This window comes from Hypanus sabinus, chromosome 11 (assembly GCF_030144855.1).
Source record: "Hypanus sabinus isolate sHypSab1 chromosome 11, sHypSab1.hap1, whole genome shotgun sequence".
NCBI lineage: Eukaryota > Metazoa > Chordata > Chondrichthyes > Myliobatiformes > Dasyatidae > Hypanus > Hypanus sabinus.
The window spans coordinates 78603262-78620152 of record NC_082716.1 but is presented as its reverse complement, the minus strand read 5'-3'; the positions used below and the strand labels follow the sequence as shown (position 1 = coordinate 78620152).

Sequence of the window (16891 nt, the reverse complement as noted above, 5' to 3'; positions counted from 1 at the left end):
CGCTGTTGCCCCAATCACCTTACAGAATGTCCTCCAAAAACGTGACACGAATTGCAGACCCCAGTCCAACACAATGTCCATCGGATAACTGGATCCTGAAGACCTGGGCCAGGACAATTTCGGCCATCTCCGCTGCAGATCTATCTAAGGCAATGAATTTGCAGAACTTTGATAAATGATCTACAATTACCATGATAATGGTCTTCCCCTTGAAAGGAGGAAGACCGGTGACAAATCCATGGAGATGGGTGCCCATGGTCTGTCTGGAGCAGCCAGAGGGTAGAGAAGCCCTTGAGGTTGGGTGTGGGACTCCTTGTTCAGGGTGCACACCTCATATACCAGCAGGTATTGTCAGACCTCACCATTCCAGCCACTAGTATCTTCTAATGAACTCGAGGGAGCTGGCAATCCTTGGGTGAGATATCAATCTTAATACATGTCCCCATTGAAAAACCTGACAGTGGACAGAACCAGGAATGAACAGCCAACCCAGGCTGTTCTGAGGAATCTCCCCTTGTGTCTGGGGCTTGTGAACAAGTGTGTTGATTCCCCAATGAATTTAGTGCTATCACCTTGGCTGAGGCAATATGGTGGTAGACTGCCTTTCTTATTTGGGTTCATGGAACTGACAGGACAAGGCATCTGGCTTCTGGTTCTTAGATCCCGATCGATAGGTCAAGATGAAATTAAAACAGTTAAGGAAAAGAGACCACTTAGCCTGCCTGGAATTTAATCTTTTGGCCTCCTGAATATAAGCCAGACGCTTGTGGTCTGTTAATATGATAAAAGTGTTCTTTGTCCCCCTCAACCCAGTCATGCCATTCCTCCAGAGCCAACTTGACCATGAACAGCTCTCTATTCCCAGTGTCATAGTTCACCTCTGCCAGAGATAGCTGCCTGGAAAAGAATGCACATGGGTGCAGTTTATTGCCCAAACATGTCTATTGAGACAACACTGCACCCACTTCAACATCCAAGGCGCCCACTTCCACAATGAAGGGAAGGTCCAGGTTAGGTGCGACCAAAATGGGAGTTGTCATGAGCTGCAGTTTGAGCTCTGCAAAAGCTGCCTCCGCTTCGGTAGTCCAAACAAAAAGGCTCGCGGATCTCTTGTTTAGTGCTGTCAGTGGAGCCACCACTGAGCCAAAGTTTCTGATGAACTTTTGATAAAAGTTGGCAAATCCTGGGAATCACTGGACTTGTTTCACACTGGAGGGTTGTGGCCAATCTCCAACTGTCTGAGTCTTACTAGGGTCCATCTTGAGATTGCCATTAGAGATGATGAAATCCAAAAATGAAATGGTGGTTACATGAAATTTGGACTTCTCCAGCTTGACATAAAGTCCATGATCAGGAAGCCTCTTTAGAATATCTCAGACAGCAGGCACAACATCAATGGCTCTTCACATGGCATTAGACCACCTGGTCAATACAAACACCTCTGTCAGGATGCTGTTTATCAACTATAACTCAGCTTTTAACACCATCATTCCCACAATCCTGATTGAGAAGTTGCAGAAACTGGGCCTCTGTACCTCCCTCTGCAATTGGATCCTTGAATTCCTAACTGGAAGACCACAATCTGTGTAGATTGGTGATAATATCTCCTTCCTGCTGACAATCAACACTGGTGCACCTCAAGGATATTTGCTCAGCCTCACTGCTCAACTATTTCTATACCCATGGCAGTGTGGCCAGGCATTGCTCAAATACCATCTCAGTAGCTCCACCTGCTGATGATACAACCATTGTTGGTAGAATCGCAGATAGAGATAAGAGGGCAAGATATACCAACTAGTGGAGTGGTGTTGCAGCAACAACCTTGTACTAAATGTCAGTAAGACAAAAGAGCAGATTGTGGACTTCAGGAATGGCAAGACGAAGGGACACATACCAATCCTCATAGAGGGATCAGAAGTGGAGAGAGAGAGAAGTTTTAAGTTCCTGGTTGTAAAGATCTCTGAGGACCTAACCTGGTATGTATCAATGCAACTATAAAGAAGGCAAGACGGTGACTAGACTTCATTAGGAGTTTGAAGAGATGTGGGACGTCAACAAGAATGCTCAGAAAGTTCTATAGATGTAGTGTGGAGAGCATTCTGACAGGCTGCATCACTGTCTGGGATGGGGTGGGAGGGAAAGGGGGGCTACATTGCACAGGATGAAAGAAGCTGCAAAGGAACGTAAATTTAGTCAGCTCCATCTTGGGTATTAGCCTTTAAAGTACCCAGCACATCTTCAAGGAGCAGTGTCTCAGAAAGGCAGTGTCCATTACTAAGGAACCCCAGCACCCAGGGCATGCCTTTTCTCATTATTGCCACGAGGTACGAGGTACAGAAGCCTGAAGGCACACACTCAGTGATTCAGGAACAGCTTCTTGCCCTCTGCCATCCGATTCCTAAATGGACATTGAACCCATGAACACTACCTGACTTTTTTAATATATATTTTTTCTGTTTTTGCATGATTTTTAAACTATTCAATATGCATTTATCGTAATTTATATACGTTTATAAAGGTCTGGAAAACTGCTACACATTCACAAGGCTGAAGAGCATGACCAGGCGCGTACTCATATTGCCCTGTCAGTATGTCAAATGCCATCTTCCACTCATCGTCCTCCTTTATGTGACCCAGACTGTATGCACTCTGCAAGTCTAGCTTTGAGAATACTTGGGGAATCTCAAAGTGTTCACGAGTGGAAGAAAATAATGATTCTTAACCATTATGCAATTCGGCCCACTATAAACAAAGCACTGCTATAGGCTCCCATCCTTTTTCTGTATGAGGAAGAAGCCAGCACTGGCTGGAGAGATGGAAGGCCAAATGAACCCCATGGCAAGAGACTCTTTTATATACTCCTCTACTGCACTTCTCTCTGGGTCTGAGACCATGGAAAATCGACCCCACAGGGGTCAATGATCAAGCAGTAGATCTATTGTACAGTTCTAGGGTCTGTGCGGTGGAAGAGTCGAGGCCTTTCTCTTGCTGAAGACCTCTTCCAAATCCTTGTAGATGGAAGGATTGGCTTGGGTACTGCAATTACTCCCAAATCTTCCTCCAAGGACGACTCCTGAGGCTTCTTAGGTAGTGGGGTTGATTTGATAGTCTCCAGAGTCTTCTCCATAGGTTCACAATAGTCTTCAGCCAGATCCCAGTCCAAGTACTCAACTGTATCCTCAGATATTGGCAGTGAGTCGTGACAAATTTTGGGACTAGGCTCCAAGGCAACCATTTTGGAGCCTTCCCCTTAGATGGGACCTGGCAAATGGAGTCCTTTGGCTTAGCTGCTAGAGCTCCAGACAGCTTGGGCACCTCCTTGGCTTGCTGCTGTACTAGAGATCATTCCAGCACACTCCTGACTGGACAGGGTCAGGACTCGCACAGGCCTGTTAGCTGGATCTGGCTTGTCTGCTCTCGAAAGCATGACTGGGTTTCCTGAAGGCTTCAAGTTACCCCAAATGGAAGTAGTTCCCCCTCCAACAATTCCACCAGCAACCCCCCCCCCCCCCCCCACCATTGGCCGCTGGTCTCGGGAGAGTCTTGGAGTCAGAACACAAAGCTAAACACATATTTCTTGCAGTAACTGGGCCATGCAATGATCCTCCCTTCCTTCCAGTTCGTGAAGGGGTTATGCTGGGACAGCCAAAGGTGTCCAAGGATCAGAGGTATGTGAGGAGACTCAATGACATAGAAACTAATGTCCTCCGCATGATCCTCTATCCTTGTCCACAAGACCATTGTCTGCTGCTGGGTCTGCCCGGACCCAAGCCGACAGCTGTCCAAGAAAGCTGCGGGCATAGACTGGTTCACCTCCGGCAGCAGTGTGCTGAGCCAATAGGTGGTTTCCAAGTCCAGGAAATTTCCAGCTGACCCAGAGTCCTCTCGTTGGTTCATAGGCCAGCAGATCTCCGCCCTTAGCGTGACACCAAAATCCATGAGGTTGGGGATAAGCTGGTACTGACACCGGATAGTCTTAACAGTTCTTACAGTGGCTGCGGGCTTGGACATTCAGCCCACAGGTTACCTGCTTCCCTGCAGTAATGGCAGCAACCTTGGCTCCATCACTGGAACCTCTCATCGGCAGTGAATCTCATGCAGCAGATTTGCATGGGTTCGATGGGATCCTGAACAGGAGCCCCCTTTGACCTCTTGATATGGTCCCACTTACGCTCTGCCAAATGATCATCGAGACAAATGGATTGGTCGATTGGAACCTCTAAGTCCTCTGCTGGCTTCCTGAGGTGAGTGCATTCTTCAGTTCTTCTCAGAGACCATGGTGATATAGAGTGACCGACGCCACCCTATTCCAGCCACTCTCTTGGGGCAAGGTCCAAAACTCGATAGTGAAGTTGGCCGCTGACTGTCTGCCCTGCTGAATCTTCATCAGATGGTCCGGGCCTCAGCTGTCTGTGGCTGGCTGATGGAACACCTACCTCATGGCAGCCAAGAATTCCCCCGAATCCGAGCAAATCTCTGACCTTCATTCCCAATGCACGGTGGCCCTGGCCAGGGCTCTTCCAGTCAAAAGAGAGATAATGAAGCTACAACTAAGAGGAAGGTACTTGGGAAGCGGAAGATCTGAAGGTAGATAAGTCACCAAGACCAGATGTACAACCCAGGGTTCTGTTAGAGGCAGCTGAAAAAATTGTCACCTCAGCCCTAGTACCCAGTTTCCCATCCCCCCACCAAATTAGTTTAAACCCTCCCCAACAGTTCTCGCGGAAGAGACTGTGGAGACATTAGTAATGATCTCTCTGGAATCACTAGAACCTGCATGGTTTTGGAAGACTAGAAAACAGCAAATGTCACTCCACTCTTCAAGAAGGAAGGAGATTATAGGCCAGTTAGCCTGAACATAGTGGATGAAAGATGTTACATAGAAAACCTACAGCACAATACAGGCCCTTCGGCCCACAAAGTTGTGCCGAACGTGTCCCTATCTTAGAAATTACTAGGTTTACCCACAGCCCTCTATTTTTCTAAGCTCCATGTACCTATCCAAAAGTCTCTTAAAAGACCCTATCGTATCCGCCTCCACCACTGTTGCCAGCACCATCATTGGAGTTGATTGTTTCGGATGAGGTTTTAGGGTGCTTGGAGGCAAATGATAACAAAAGCCAAAGTCAGCATGGTTTCCTTAAGAGAAAATCTTGCCTGAAATATCTGCTGGAATTCTTCGAGGAAGTAACAAGCAAGATAGAGAAAGGAGAATCGGTGGATATTGTGTACTTGTATTTTCAGAATTCTTTGACAAGGTGCCGCACTTGGGGTTGCTTATCCAGATAAAAGCCCATGGTATTACAGGAATGATACTGGCATAGATAGTGGATTGGCTGATTTGCAGGAAGCAAAGAGTGAGAATAAAAGGAGATTTTTCTGATTGGCTGTCGATGACTAGTGGTGTTCCATAGAGTTCAGTGTTGGGACTGCTTCCTTTTATATTGTACACTAGGTCAATGATTTGGATGATGGAATTGATGGCTTTGTGGCCTAGTTCATGTATGGCATGAAGATTGGTAGAGGGGCAGGAGGTGTTGAGGAAGCAGGGAGGCTGTAGAAGGAGTTAGACAGATTATGAGAATGTCATGATCCGGTCTGTCAACTACTCATTTCAGTTAATTTCCTTTTCCCTGTGTTTCCACTGGGCTCCTTGATTAGGGCACCTGATCCTCATTCGAACCATAAAGACTCCGGCTTACATCTACTTGTTGCTGGCTTGTCACCTCAGCAGTGCAGCTATGCTCGTTCCAAGTCGCCAAAAATGAGTCAAGTTGAGAGCCTGTCGTTCACAGTTCCTGGGTCGAGTCGAGAGCCTGCAGTCCACTGTTCCTGGGTCGAGTCGAGAGCCTGCCATTGGCAGTTCCTGGGTCAAGTCGAGAGCTTGCAGTCCACTGTTCCTGGGTCAAGTCAAAAGCTTGCAGTCCACTGTTCCTGGGTCAAGTCGAGAGCCTGCTGTTGGCAACTCCTGGGTCGAGTCGAGAGCCTACCATCCGCAGTTCCTGGGTCGAGTCGAGAGCCTGCCATTGGCAACTCCTGGGTCGAGTCGAGAGCCTGCCATCCGCAGTTCCTGGGTCGAGTCAAGAGCTTGCAGTCCACTGTTCCTGGGTCAAGTCGAGAGCCTGCCATTGGCAGTTCCTGGGTCAAGTCGAGAGCTTGCAGTCCACTGTTCCTGGGTCAAGTCGAGAGCTTGCAGTCCACTGTTCCTGGGTCAAGTCGAGAGCCTGCTGTTGGCAACTCCTGGGTCGAGTCGAGAGCCTGCCATCCGCAGTTCCTGGGTCGAGTCGAGAGCCTGCCATCCGCAGTTCCTGGGTCGAGTCAAGAGCTTGCAGTCCACTGTTCCTGGGTCAAGTCGAGAGCCTGCCATTGGCAGTTCCTGGGTTGAGTCGAGAGCTTGCAGTCCACTGTTCCTGGGTCAAGTCGAGAGCCTGCCATTCGCAGTTCCTGGGTCGAGTCAAGAGCTTGCAGTCCACAGTTCCTGGCTCAAGTTGAGAGCCTGCCATTCGCAGTTCCTGGGTCGAGTCAAGAGCTTGCAGTCCACTGTTCCTGGGTCAAGTCGAGAGCCTGCCATTCGCAGTTCCTGGGTCGAGTCAAGAGCTTGCAGTCCACAGTTCCTGGCTCAAGTTGAGAGCCTGCCATTCGCAGTTCCTGGGTCGAGTCAAGAGCTTGCAGTCCACTGTTCCTGGGTCAAGTCGAGAGCCTGCCATTCGCAGTTCCTGGGTCGAGTCGAGAGCTTGCAGTCCACTGTTCCTGGGTCAAGTCGAGAGCCTGCCATTCGCAGTTCCTGGGTCGAGTCAAGAGCTTGCAGTCCACTGTTCCTGGGTCAAGTCGAGAGCCTGCCATTCGCAGTTCCTGGGTCGAGTCGAGAGCCTGCAGTCCGCAGTTCCTGGGTCGAGTCGAGACCCTGCCGTCCAGCTGAGTTTTGACGGCCATTTGCCGCTTCATGTGCTACCCGGAATGGAGATACGAATGGACTGTCATTGTTCGTTTTCGTCGTCTTGTGTCTGGCTGAGTATTGCTGGCCGTTTGCCGCTCCTCCAGGCGGCGATACAAATTGTTTGTCATTGTTTGGTTTTGTCACTCAGTGTCCAAATCCAAGCTCAGTGTCCATGTCCAGTTCCAGGCTCCGCATCCAGTTCCTGTCCAAGTCATGTCTAAGTCTGTCTCCGTGCCTGTTTCCTGCACTTGGGTCTGCTTCCAGTCCCCTCCTTGCAATGGAGAATGGGCAAAGAAGAGGCAGATGAAATGAGATTGCCAGGATGTGCATGTTCATGTACTTTGGTAGAAGAATAAATGCTTAGGCTTTTCTAAACTGGGAGAAAATTCAAAAGTTCAAGGTACAAATGGATTTGGAAGTCCTTATGCAGGATTCCCAAAAGGTTAACCATAAGCCCAAAAGACATAGGAGCAGTATTAGCCCATTTGGCTCCTCGAGTCTGCTCCACCACTCAATCACAGCTGATCCTTTCTTCCCCTCCTCAGCCCCACTCCCCTGCCTCTCACCATAACTTTTATTGCTGTGTCAAATGAAGAACTGATCAAACTCTGCCTTAAATACACCCAACAACCTGGCCTCCACAGCTGCCTGTGTTAATAAATTCTACAAATTCGCCACCCTCTGGCTAAAGAAATTTCTCCTCATCTCTGTTTCTGTTGTAAGTGGAGGCCCGTCTATCCTGAGGTTGTGCCCTCTTGTACTAGACTCCCCCAACATGGGAAACATCCTTTTCACATCCACTCTGTCTAGGCCTTTCAATATTTGAAAGGTTTGAATGAGATCTCCTCTCACCTTCAAAATTCCAGTGAGTACAGGTGCTGAGCCATCAAACATCCCTCATATGATAAACCTTTCATTCCCAGAATCATCCTTGTGAACCTCCTCTGAACCCTCTCCAATACCAGCACATCTTTTTTTACATGAGCAGCCCAAAACTGTTCACAATACTCAAGGTGAGGCCCCACCAGTGCCTTATGAAGCCTCAGCATCACATCCCTGCTCTTATATTCTAAACCTCTTGAAATGAAAGCTAACATTGCATTTGCCTTTCTCACCGCTGACTCTACCTGCAAGTTAACCTTTAGGGTGTTCTGCACAATGACTCCCAAGTCCCTTTGCTTCTCAGATTTTTGGATTTTCTCCCCATTTGGAAAATAATCCATACATTTATTTCTACTCAGTGCATGACTAAGCATTTTCCAACATCGTATTTCATTTGCCAGTTTCTTACCCATTGTCCTAATCTGTCTAAGTCCTTCTGCAGCCTACCTGTTTCCTGAACACTACCTGCCCCTCCACCAATCTTCATATCATCTGCAGACTTGGCAACAAAGTCATCTATTCCATCATCTAAGTCATTAATATACAGCATAAAAAGTCCCAACATTGATCCCTGTAGAACAACTCTAGTCACTGACAGCCAACCAGAAAAGGATCCTTTTATTCCCACTCGCTGCCTCCTACCAATCAGCCAATACTCTAACCATGTTAGTAACTTTCCTGTAATACCATGGTCTCTTAACTTGGCAGTCTCTAAACAGCCTCATGTGTGACACCTTGTCAAAGGCCTTCTGAAAGTCCAAATATACAACATCCACTGCATCTCCTTTATCCATCCTACTTGTAATCTCCTCAAAGACTTCCAACAGGTTCATCAGGCAAGATTTTCCCTAAGCAAACCATGCTGACTTTGTCCTATCTTGTCCTGTGTCACCAAGTACTCCATAACCTCATCCTTAAAAATTGACTCCAACATCTTCTCAGCTAAGGAGGTGAGGCTAACTGGTCTACAATTTCCTTTCTGCTGCCTTCCTCCTTTCTTAAAGAGTGATATTTGCAATTTTCCAGTCCTTTGGCAGCAGAGTGAAAATATTTTTGAAAGATCATTACAAATGCCTCCTCAGTCTCTGCCATTACCTCTATCAGAACCCCAGGGTGCAATTCATCTGGCCTGGGTAACATATGTACCTTTAGGTCTTCCAACTTTTTGAGCACCTTCTCCCTTTTAATAGTAACTACACTCACTTCTCTTCCCTCATACCCTTCAACATCTGGCACACTACTAATGTCTTCCACAGTGAAGACAGATGCAAAATACTCATTTAGTTCATCTGCCATTTCCTTGGCCCCCGTTGTTATTTCTCCGGCCTCATTTTCTAGTGGTCCAATATCCACTCTCATCTCTCTTAGATTGTTACATACTTGAAAACACTTTTACTATCCACTTTGATATTATTTGCTAACTTGCTTTCATACTTCATCTCTTCCCTCCTAATGATTGTTTTAGTTGCTCTCGGTAGGGTTTTAAAAGATTCCCAATCTTATGTTTTCCCACTAAATTTTGCTTTATTGTTTGCCCTTTCTTTTGCTTTTACAATAACTTTGACTTCCCTTGTCAGCCACAGTTGTACTATTTTGCCATTGGAGTATCTTTGTTTTTGGAATACAGCTGTCCTGCACCTTCCACATTTTTCCCAGAAACTCGTTCCATTGCTACTCTGCTGTCATCCCTGCCAGCATCCCCTTCCAATTTACTATGTCCAACTCCTCTCTCATACCAGGTAATTTCCTTTACTTCACTGACTATGTCAGACTTTACTTTCTGTCCATCAAATTTCAAGTTGAACGCAATCATATTGTGATCACTGCCTCCTATTACCTTGAGCTTCCGAATCACTTCCGGTTCATTACATAACACCAAATCCAGTTTCGCTGATCCCCTAGGAGGCTCAATGATAAACTGCTGTAAAAAGCCATCTTGTAGACATTCAACAAACTCACTCTCTCCATTCCAACCTGATCTTCCCAATTGACCTGCATGTTGAAATCTTACATAAATGTCATAGTATTGCACTTTTGACAAGTCTTTTCCATACCCTGTTGTAATCTGTGGTCTGCATCCCAGATACTGTTGGGAGGCCTGTATGTAACTGGAGTCAGGGTCCTTTTACAATATGAGTAATGATGAGTCACTTGAGTGTATGTTCAGTTCTGGATGCCACACTCTAGGAAGGATGTGATTGCACTGGAGAGAATATGGAGCAGATCCACCAGCTCATGGCCTATATTGGAGGACTTTAGCTATGTGGAGAGATTGGAAAGGCTGAGTTTGTTTTCCCTGGAATAAAAGTGGCTTAGGGATGACCCAAATCGTATAAAATTGTAAGAGACATAGATAGTGTAGGTAGTCAGAATCTTTTTCCATTGGCAGGCTTATCAAAATCAAGAAGCATAGGTTTAAGGAGAGAGGAAAGAGTTTTAAAAGTGATTTGAGGGGAATGTGTTTTACACAGTCAGTGATTGATACCTGATATGTGCTGTTGGAGAAGTGGGTGGTTAGTTATGAACATTCACTAAATTTATGTCCCATTTAGTGATGCAATTGAATAGTCAAAGCAGAGAAGAATGCAGACAAATGAGATTTGTGTGGATGTCATAAGCTGAAGAATCTGTTTCTGTGACTCTATGATGATGTTAGTTGCTGTTTATCTGGAATTTGTGATAGCTGTTGTAAATCTGCCTTGGAACCAAAGAATAAGTGTTCCTGATTCTGACAAATGCAAGGCACCCTTAGATATCAACTAGATTTTAGAAGTATTCTTTAGCAATCATCCCTGTAACATAGCTTGGATGTGCCTGTTGATTGATAGTGGTAAAATGGATGCGGTCAGATAGTTGTCGGCGGAAATATCTAATCCTTCCACTTTCAGAGGCAGGTGTCACAATTCACCAGTTCCGGCATCAAGTTCAATGCGCTGACCAAACTTTAGGAAATCCCAGCTCAGATTGCAGCAACATTCTGGAAATACTCGGTAGCGGATAGTGTGAGGAAATTTACAGGATACATTAGCATAAATATCAGATAGAGGATACTTGCACTGACTGTTTATTTTTAGTCTGATAATTAATCTGAAGGGAATTTATAACCTTAAAAATGATGCCTATTTATGAATCATGCCAAATATATGTGAATTTGTTATATTCCAAGCTAGTATTCCATAAATCAGACCCAAAATAATGTCCATGTGCATTTTAGTTAATCAGATTCCTCATGCAGATTTTAAGACCCGGTTAGGTCTATGGAATTGGCAGAGCATTTCATAAAAAACAAACTTCCTTGATGGCGTTCATACATTCTTGAATTAAAATCAACTGATGCGTACAAATTGAAATAGACATCAGGCTAAGGAAAGGCATAATGGGATTAGTGAAGATTACTGTTGCTATCTTTGTTTTATGTCCGGTCTGTGTCAGTCAGTTTCACTCAATATTTTGACAGTGAGGGTCAGCATAGTTTCAGATCTAAGACAGCTGCAATTTATACTATCATCCTTGTCCCAGGAATAAGTATTTATTGCCAAAAGTATAACACGTGAACTCCATTGATTTAGTTTAATGCATTGTTATAAGATCCTCGCAAGTTTAAAATTTGGTTATAAAAAATGTTATTTTGATTTTAAGGGATCAGATCAAACAAAGGTCCAAGATTAGGGGTTCCCCAGATATCAGAGCACAGCTGATTTATGATGTCAGGGACAAACAGTACTTTTGTAAACATAACCTTGAACTCTATAATGGCCATTAAAGTAGCAATGTGCAGCAGTATATAACTGAAACAAACACACAGCAGTAAAGCAACCATTCATGCATAGATCCCATAAAGGAGAGTGTTGCTATTTTGAACAATGGCTTCATTGTTATGTTACCTGTAATGGTTTGCTCTAGCCTGAAGTGAAGTCAATTTCTGTCAATGTGATGGTTAAACTATTCGGCATTTTATCCAGGAACTTGCAGTTTTGCAATGAAGCTTAACTATCACTTCACATCAAAACTGCTCTTAATACCATTACTTTTTTAAATTGAAAGGTAATAGGATTTATTCTATTTGGATCATTATCTTCTTGCAAGCTGATGCCTATTCCAAATAAGGTGGTCATACCCTGAAAGTGAACCACTCACCGTTGGAAAGAATTGGAACAAATACCTGGTTTCTGTGGATGAGTGCCAGAGCACTAACCATCATTAACAATTAATCTTTTGATCTGAATTACATTGATGCCTGCATTCAGTGATCTTTTGACAAGATTGGTGGAGGTTCCCAGCATCCAACCTAACACCACAAGGTGGAATGAATGAGTGTTCTCTCTCCGACAAGATACAAAGTGGTTGTGAACTGGTGCAATTCAAGTGGTCAACAACTGTGGCTTGTACAATCAATTCTTTAAATCATCCACCATACGGATGAAGAAGATCACTTCAATCAGGGAAGAGCAAAGAGTTCTGCAAGGCACCCTTCTTGTAGTTCTACGTATATAGTCTGCAAATAGTCTGATAATTAAATGGAAGATCAAAGTGGACAGAGATATCATTCTGATCTCCCATCGAAGATGAGGGTACTACCTCTATGTCATAAAATCATTCACAGGGGTTCTCAGTGGGGAGTCTTCAATGACCTATAGATCGCTGAAGCTTTCGAGAGATCCACAGTCCTCCTTGAAACTACCTTATCTGTTTAGAGGAAATTGTTGGTAGTATTCAAACAGGGAAACTAGCAGTGATTGCCACATGCCAGAAGTATTCAGTTCTTCAAAAACATGAAGCCCCACGTTAGGGTATGTTAATAACCATTTACAAGATACAAAGAGTAGCATTTGGGTCTAAAGCAGATTGACTGGAACTCAAACGTTCTTTCCTGAAAGCTGAAGATGGTTGCATGTGCCACAGAAATGCTCTTCTTACCTGCAGTCTGACAGCTTGCGTCTCATTGTGTTTTGTTAAATCCCAGGATGAACTTGTAAATACTTGTCTATGTCATGGATAAGATTGCCTTAAGAAAGTCAAGGAGACATAGCACATCTCAACCCACAAAGTCCATCCTGACCATCAACCACCCATTTATGCTAATCCTACTCTAACATACATTCCCATCAACTCAAAGGTTCTACCACTCACCGATACACTTGGGAAAATATTACGGTGGCCAATTAATCTACAAACCTGAATATTTTTGGGATATGGGAGGAATCTGGAAGAAACCCACAAGATCACAGGGAGGACATGCAAACTCCACATAGAGAACCTGGGTCTCCAGAACTGTGGAGCACCAGTACTACTACTTGTACCTCTGCTCTACCCTTAATATGGAGCGACTTGTTCTTTACTTCATGACATGTGCTGTTAGAGTCCTCATCCTCTATGTCCAGACTTGCTGTTCCAATCTGTTCCCAACTAGACTTCCTTCACATACCCTGCATTGAATCTGCGGTCCTATACAACGATGGGGTCCCACTTCTGGAGCTCACCGAGTGGCTCAGCATCTTTGATGTCTCCAGGAGCGCCCTGGAAGACATGCGCCTTTGGGGGTATGGCTTGGGTTGGTGCCTACGGATAACTCGTTTTCTTGCCAGTGTTGCCAACTGAAACATCATGGAGATTGGAACATCAGGACAATGGGGGTGTGTGTGGCTGTTGGAGGCCTCTGCACAGGCGATCATTATCTCTATCTCTCTCTCTCTCGGTAGGGGAAGAAGAATCTGCTGGTTCTCGAGTTGGGTAAGTTCAAGTAACCGCTGCTTCAGATTGTAACATGGAAACGGCAATCTGTCAGTCTCACTCTTGCTGTGAAAGGGTGATACCTCTCTGTCCTTTGCTCGTGAGAGAGTGAGAGCTTGTGGCATGTCAAAGTGCTGAGTTTTTGTTGGACTATCTTTGGGGGCTTTGCTATTGCTTGTTTGGTGGGTGATGAGTGCTGATGGTTCCTGAAACAAGGGGGTAGGAGGGGAGGGTTAATGTTTTGCTGCTCCTCGTGCATGAGAGTGGGGGGTGGGGGTCTTTGGGGTTCTAACAATTTTCTGTCGCTCAGTCTTTTGGATTTTCAACTGTTTCATGGATGTTTGCAAAGAGTAAGAATTTCAGGTTGTACACTGTATACATCCTCTGATATTAAATGAAACCGTTGAATCATTGACCATTGAACCATTGAGAAAGAGGGAAAGAGAAAGATGGAGACAGAGAAAGAAAGATGGAGAAAGAGAAATAAATAAAGAGAGGGAGAGGGACAAGGAGAGGGGGAGGGAAAGGGGGAGAGAGAAAGAAAGAGAGAAGGGGAGCCGGAGAGAAAATGATAGAGAAAGAGAGGGGGAGGGGAGAGAGGGAGGGGAAGGGAACAGAGAGAGAGAGAAAGAAAATAAACTGATTCTGCTATTGATGGAATGACTGTCAGTCTGTAGAAAACATTAACTTTGTACTCTAGTGCATTGAATCCACAGCTATTTATAAGACGTCCCATTGATTTGGCCATGTTTGGTATGTGTGGAAAGAAAATAAACTATGATTTGTTAAGACAAGACAACTATAAAAACAGAAAATATTTAAAAATCCTTGGATGATTTCAGCAGGGCATGTTGCACTGGTGTCTGCCTGCGAGAGTGTCCTACAATGAGAGGAAATTTTCTGGCTTTGCAATTTGTGCTAATTAGACACCTTTTTTGATAATAAGGGGCCCTTGGTATATTGAGCCTGAACTTTACAGTGCTCCAAGAATGGTGGTGACAATCATTCACTTTATCAAACCCAGAACATCAAACTGCATTTGTGACTGGTTCTGGAGCCAAAATCTCTTTCAGAAATGCAGAGGTGAGATGGTTTACTGGAGGTATATGTATCTGTTCTTGTCCCTAGGAAAGGACTGTGGATATATTTCAGATACTGCAAACATTCATTTGAGAGTATTCACTTTGATCTAACTTGGTCGGGCACCATTCTGGTCTGTTCAACAAATGTAATACTTATTTTCCAGAATTTTGCTTCTTTGTCTGGAGGCAGAATACAGATACAAATGCTGGAAAACTCACTGGCACAATCTGGTAACAAACAGGTGAAAACACAGGACTGAAATACACTGAGCAATGACAATAAACAATAGACAATAGGTGCAGAAGTAGACCATTCGGCCCCTCGAGTCTGCACCGCCATTCTGAGATCATGGCTGATCATTCACTATCAATACCCAGTCCCTGCCTTGTCCCCATATCCCTTGATTCCCCTATCCATCAGATATCTATCTAGCTCCTTCTTGAAAGCATCCAGAGAATTGGCCTCCACCGTCTTCTGAGGCAGTGCATTCCAGACCCCCACAACTCTCTGGGAGAAGAAGCTCTTCCTCAACTCTGTTTTAAATAACTGACCTCTTATTCTCAATCCATGCCCTCTGGTACTGGACTCTCCCAACATCTGGAACATATTTCCTGCCTCAATCCTATCAAATCCTTTAATTATCTTAAACGTTTCAATCAGATCCCCTCTCAATCTCCTCAATTCCAGCATGTACAAGCCCAATCTCTCCAATCTCTCTGCGTAAGACAGCCCTGCCATCCCAGGAATCAACCTAGTGAATCTACGCTGCACTTCCTCAATTGCCAGAATGTCCTTCCTTAAACCTGGAGACCAAAACTATACACAATATTCCAGATGTGGTCTCACCAGGGCCCTGTACAAATGCAAAAGGACATCCTTGCTCTTGTACAGACGAGGCAGATGACAATGAACAGAGAGGCAGATGATAGGTGGAGCACAATGAGACAGAAGTGGAAGCAAAACAGGTAATTATGAGAAACAGATGAGAGATGGAGTACTCAGTAATACAGGGGCCAGAGTAGAGCAGGAGCAGGGCAGAAGCACATGGCAATACAAAACCAAAGACTGACAGCTAGGGGGAAAACACACCAAAAGACAAAGTTCAACTGGAGGTACTGACAAATCAGTACATGAATGGGAGGGGTGTGAAGGGTTATGGTTAGGGCGTCAGGCAGAATAATAGCTTGGCACGGAGTAGATGGGCCAAAGGGACTGTCTCTGTGCTGTAGTGTTCTATGACTCTGTAAGTTCTAATGCCACAGACTCACTGAGTGGGCACACTGAAGCTAAACGCTGCTCTCTCAAACCCACAAAGCTCATTGGCATGACGTCATGTGCTCATAGAAAACCAGAGATGCTAACACAGAATAATGTGGATGCTGAAAATATGGAATAAAATATGGAAATGCTGGAAATATTCAAAAGGCCAGGAAGCAAAGGTAGAGAGGGAAACAGAAGCAGCGCACACAAAATGCTGGAGGGTCTCAGCAGGCCAAGCAGCATCTATAGAAAAGAGTAAACAGTCAACGTTTCAGGCTGAGACCCTTCATCAGAACTGCTTCATCCCTCCTCAGGGAATCTGACTGCTCCTGGGACCTTGTTATTTCCCAGCTGATATCCAGCTTTATTGTCTTCTTGTTCAGCAAGACTATCAGCGAGACATCACCAGACATTTTTGTGTTATAGAATGAAGTCAAAGTTGCTCATGTAAAGGACAGTGTCATGGTCGAAGAGTTCTTTGGTGTTCCTACCAATGGTATTCCCTCTCTGTCCTTGACGAATTCTCCATTGGTGTCTCTCAGTGGGCTGACTTCTGGGGTGGTTGGGCTGTAAAACTGACAAAACAGAAGAAGTTACACACCTCATGGTTATCTGTGAGTCATTGGGCCTCCTTCATCTTTCTACTCATTGTTTGATCTTTAGGTCTTGGGTTCTGTATTGGACCTCAGTCTTCAAGTGCCAAAGAGCTATTATTTTTCCTTAAGGGCATGCTCCTTGTTTATGTTTGATTAGTTTCTGGGTCTTCTTGTAATTCCTATCAAAACTTGGCAATTTTTGGTAAAGTAACCTTGAGTCTCTAGTTATGGTGAACTTCGGGCAAAGTGGACAAACATGTGGCTCCTAATTAGATGAGGGTCATCAGTTTGTTAGTTGCTGAGTGAGAAGAGCTATCTCTTTAAGTCCCCAACGCTGATTCCCAAGAGCAACATTTCAGTCTCTGCTGCATTCTAGGGCCAGGATGCTGGAAATACAAAGTGG

General features: G+C 44.8%; 1 protein-coding gene across 5 annotated transcripts in view; it reads right to left on the bottom strand.

The window, feature by feature from the left end:
• Positions 1 to 16891, bottom strand: part of LOC132402152 (uncharacterized) — an 80861-nt gene that overhangs the window by 30839 nt on the left and 33131 nt on the right. For 2 of the 5 annotated variants that reach the window (XR_009514817.1, XM_059984812.1), the window contains exon 6: positions 10919 to 16467. The exons of 2 other annotated variants lie outside the window; for them this stretch is intronic. Coding sequence is in view for 2 of the 3 variants with exons in the window: in XM_059984812.1 (XP_059840795.1) it covers positions 16313 to 16467 (155 nt within the window). In the remaining variant the exon portion in view is untranslated. Of the gene's footprint in view, positions 1 to 10918; positions 16468 to 16891 lie in introns of those variants that run through there. One more of the 5 variants, XM_059984813.1, reaches the window with a different exon arrangement.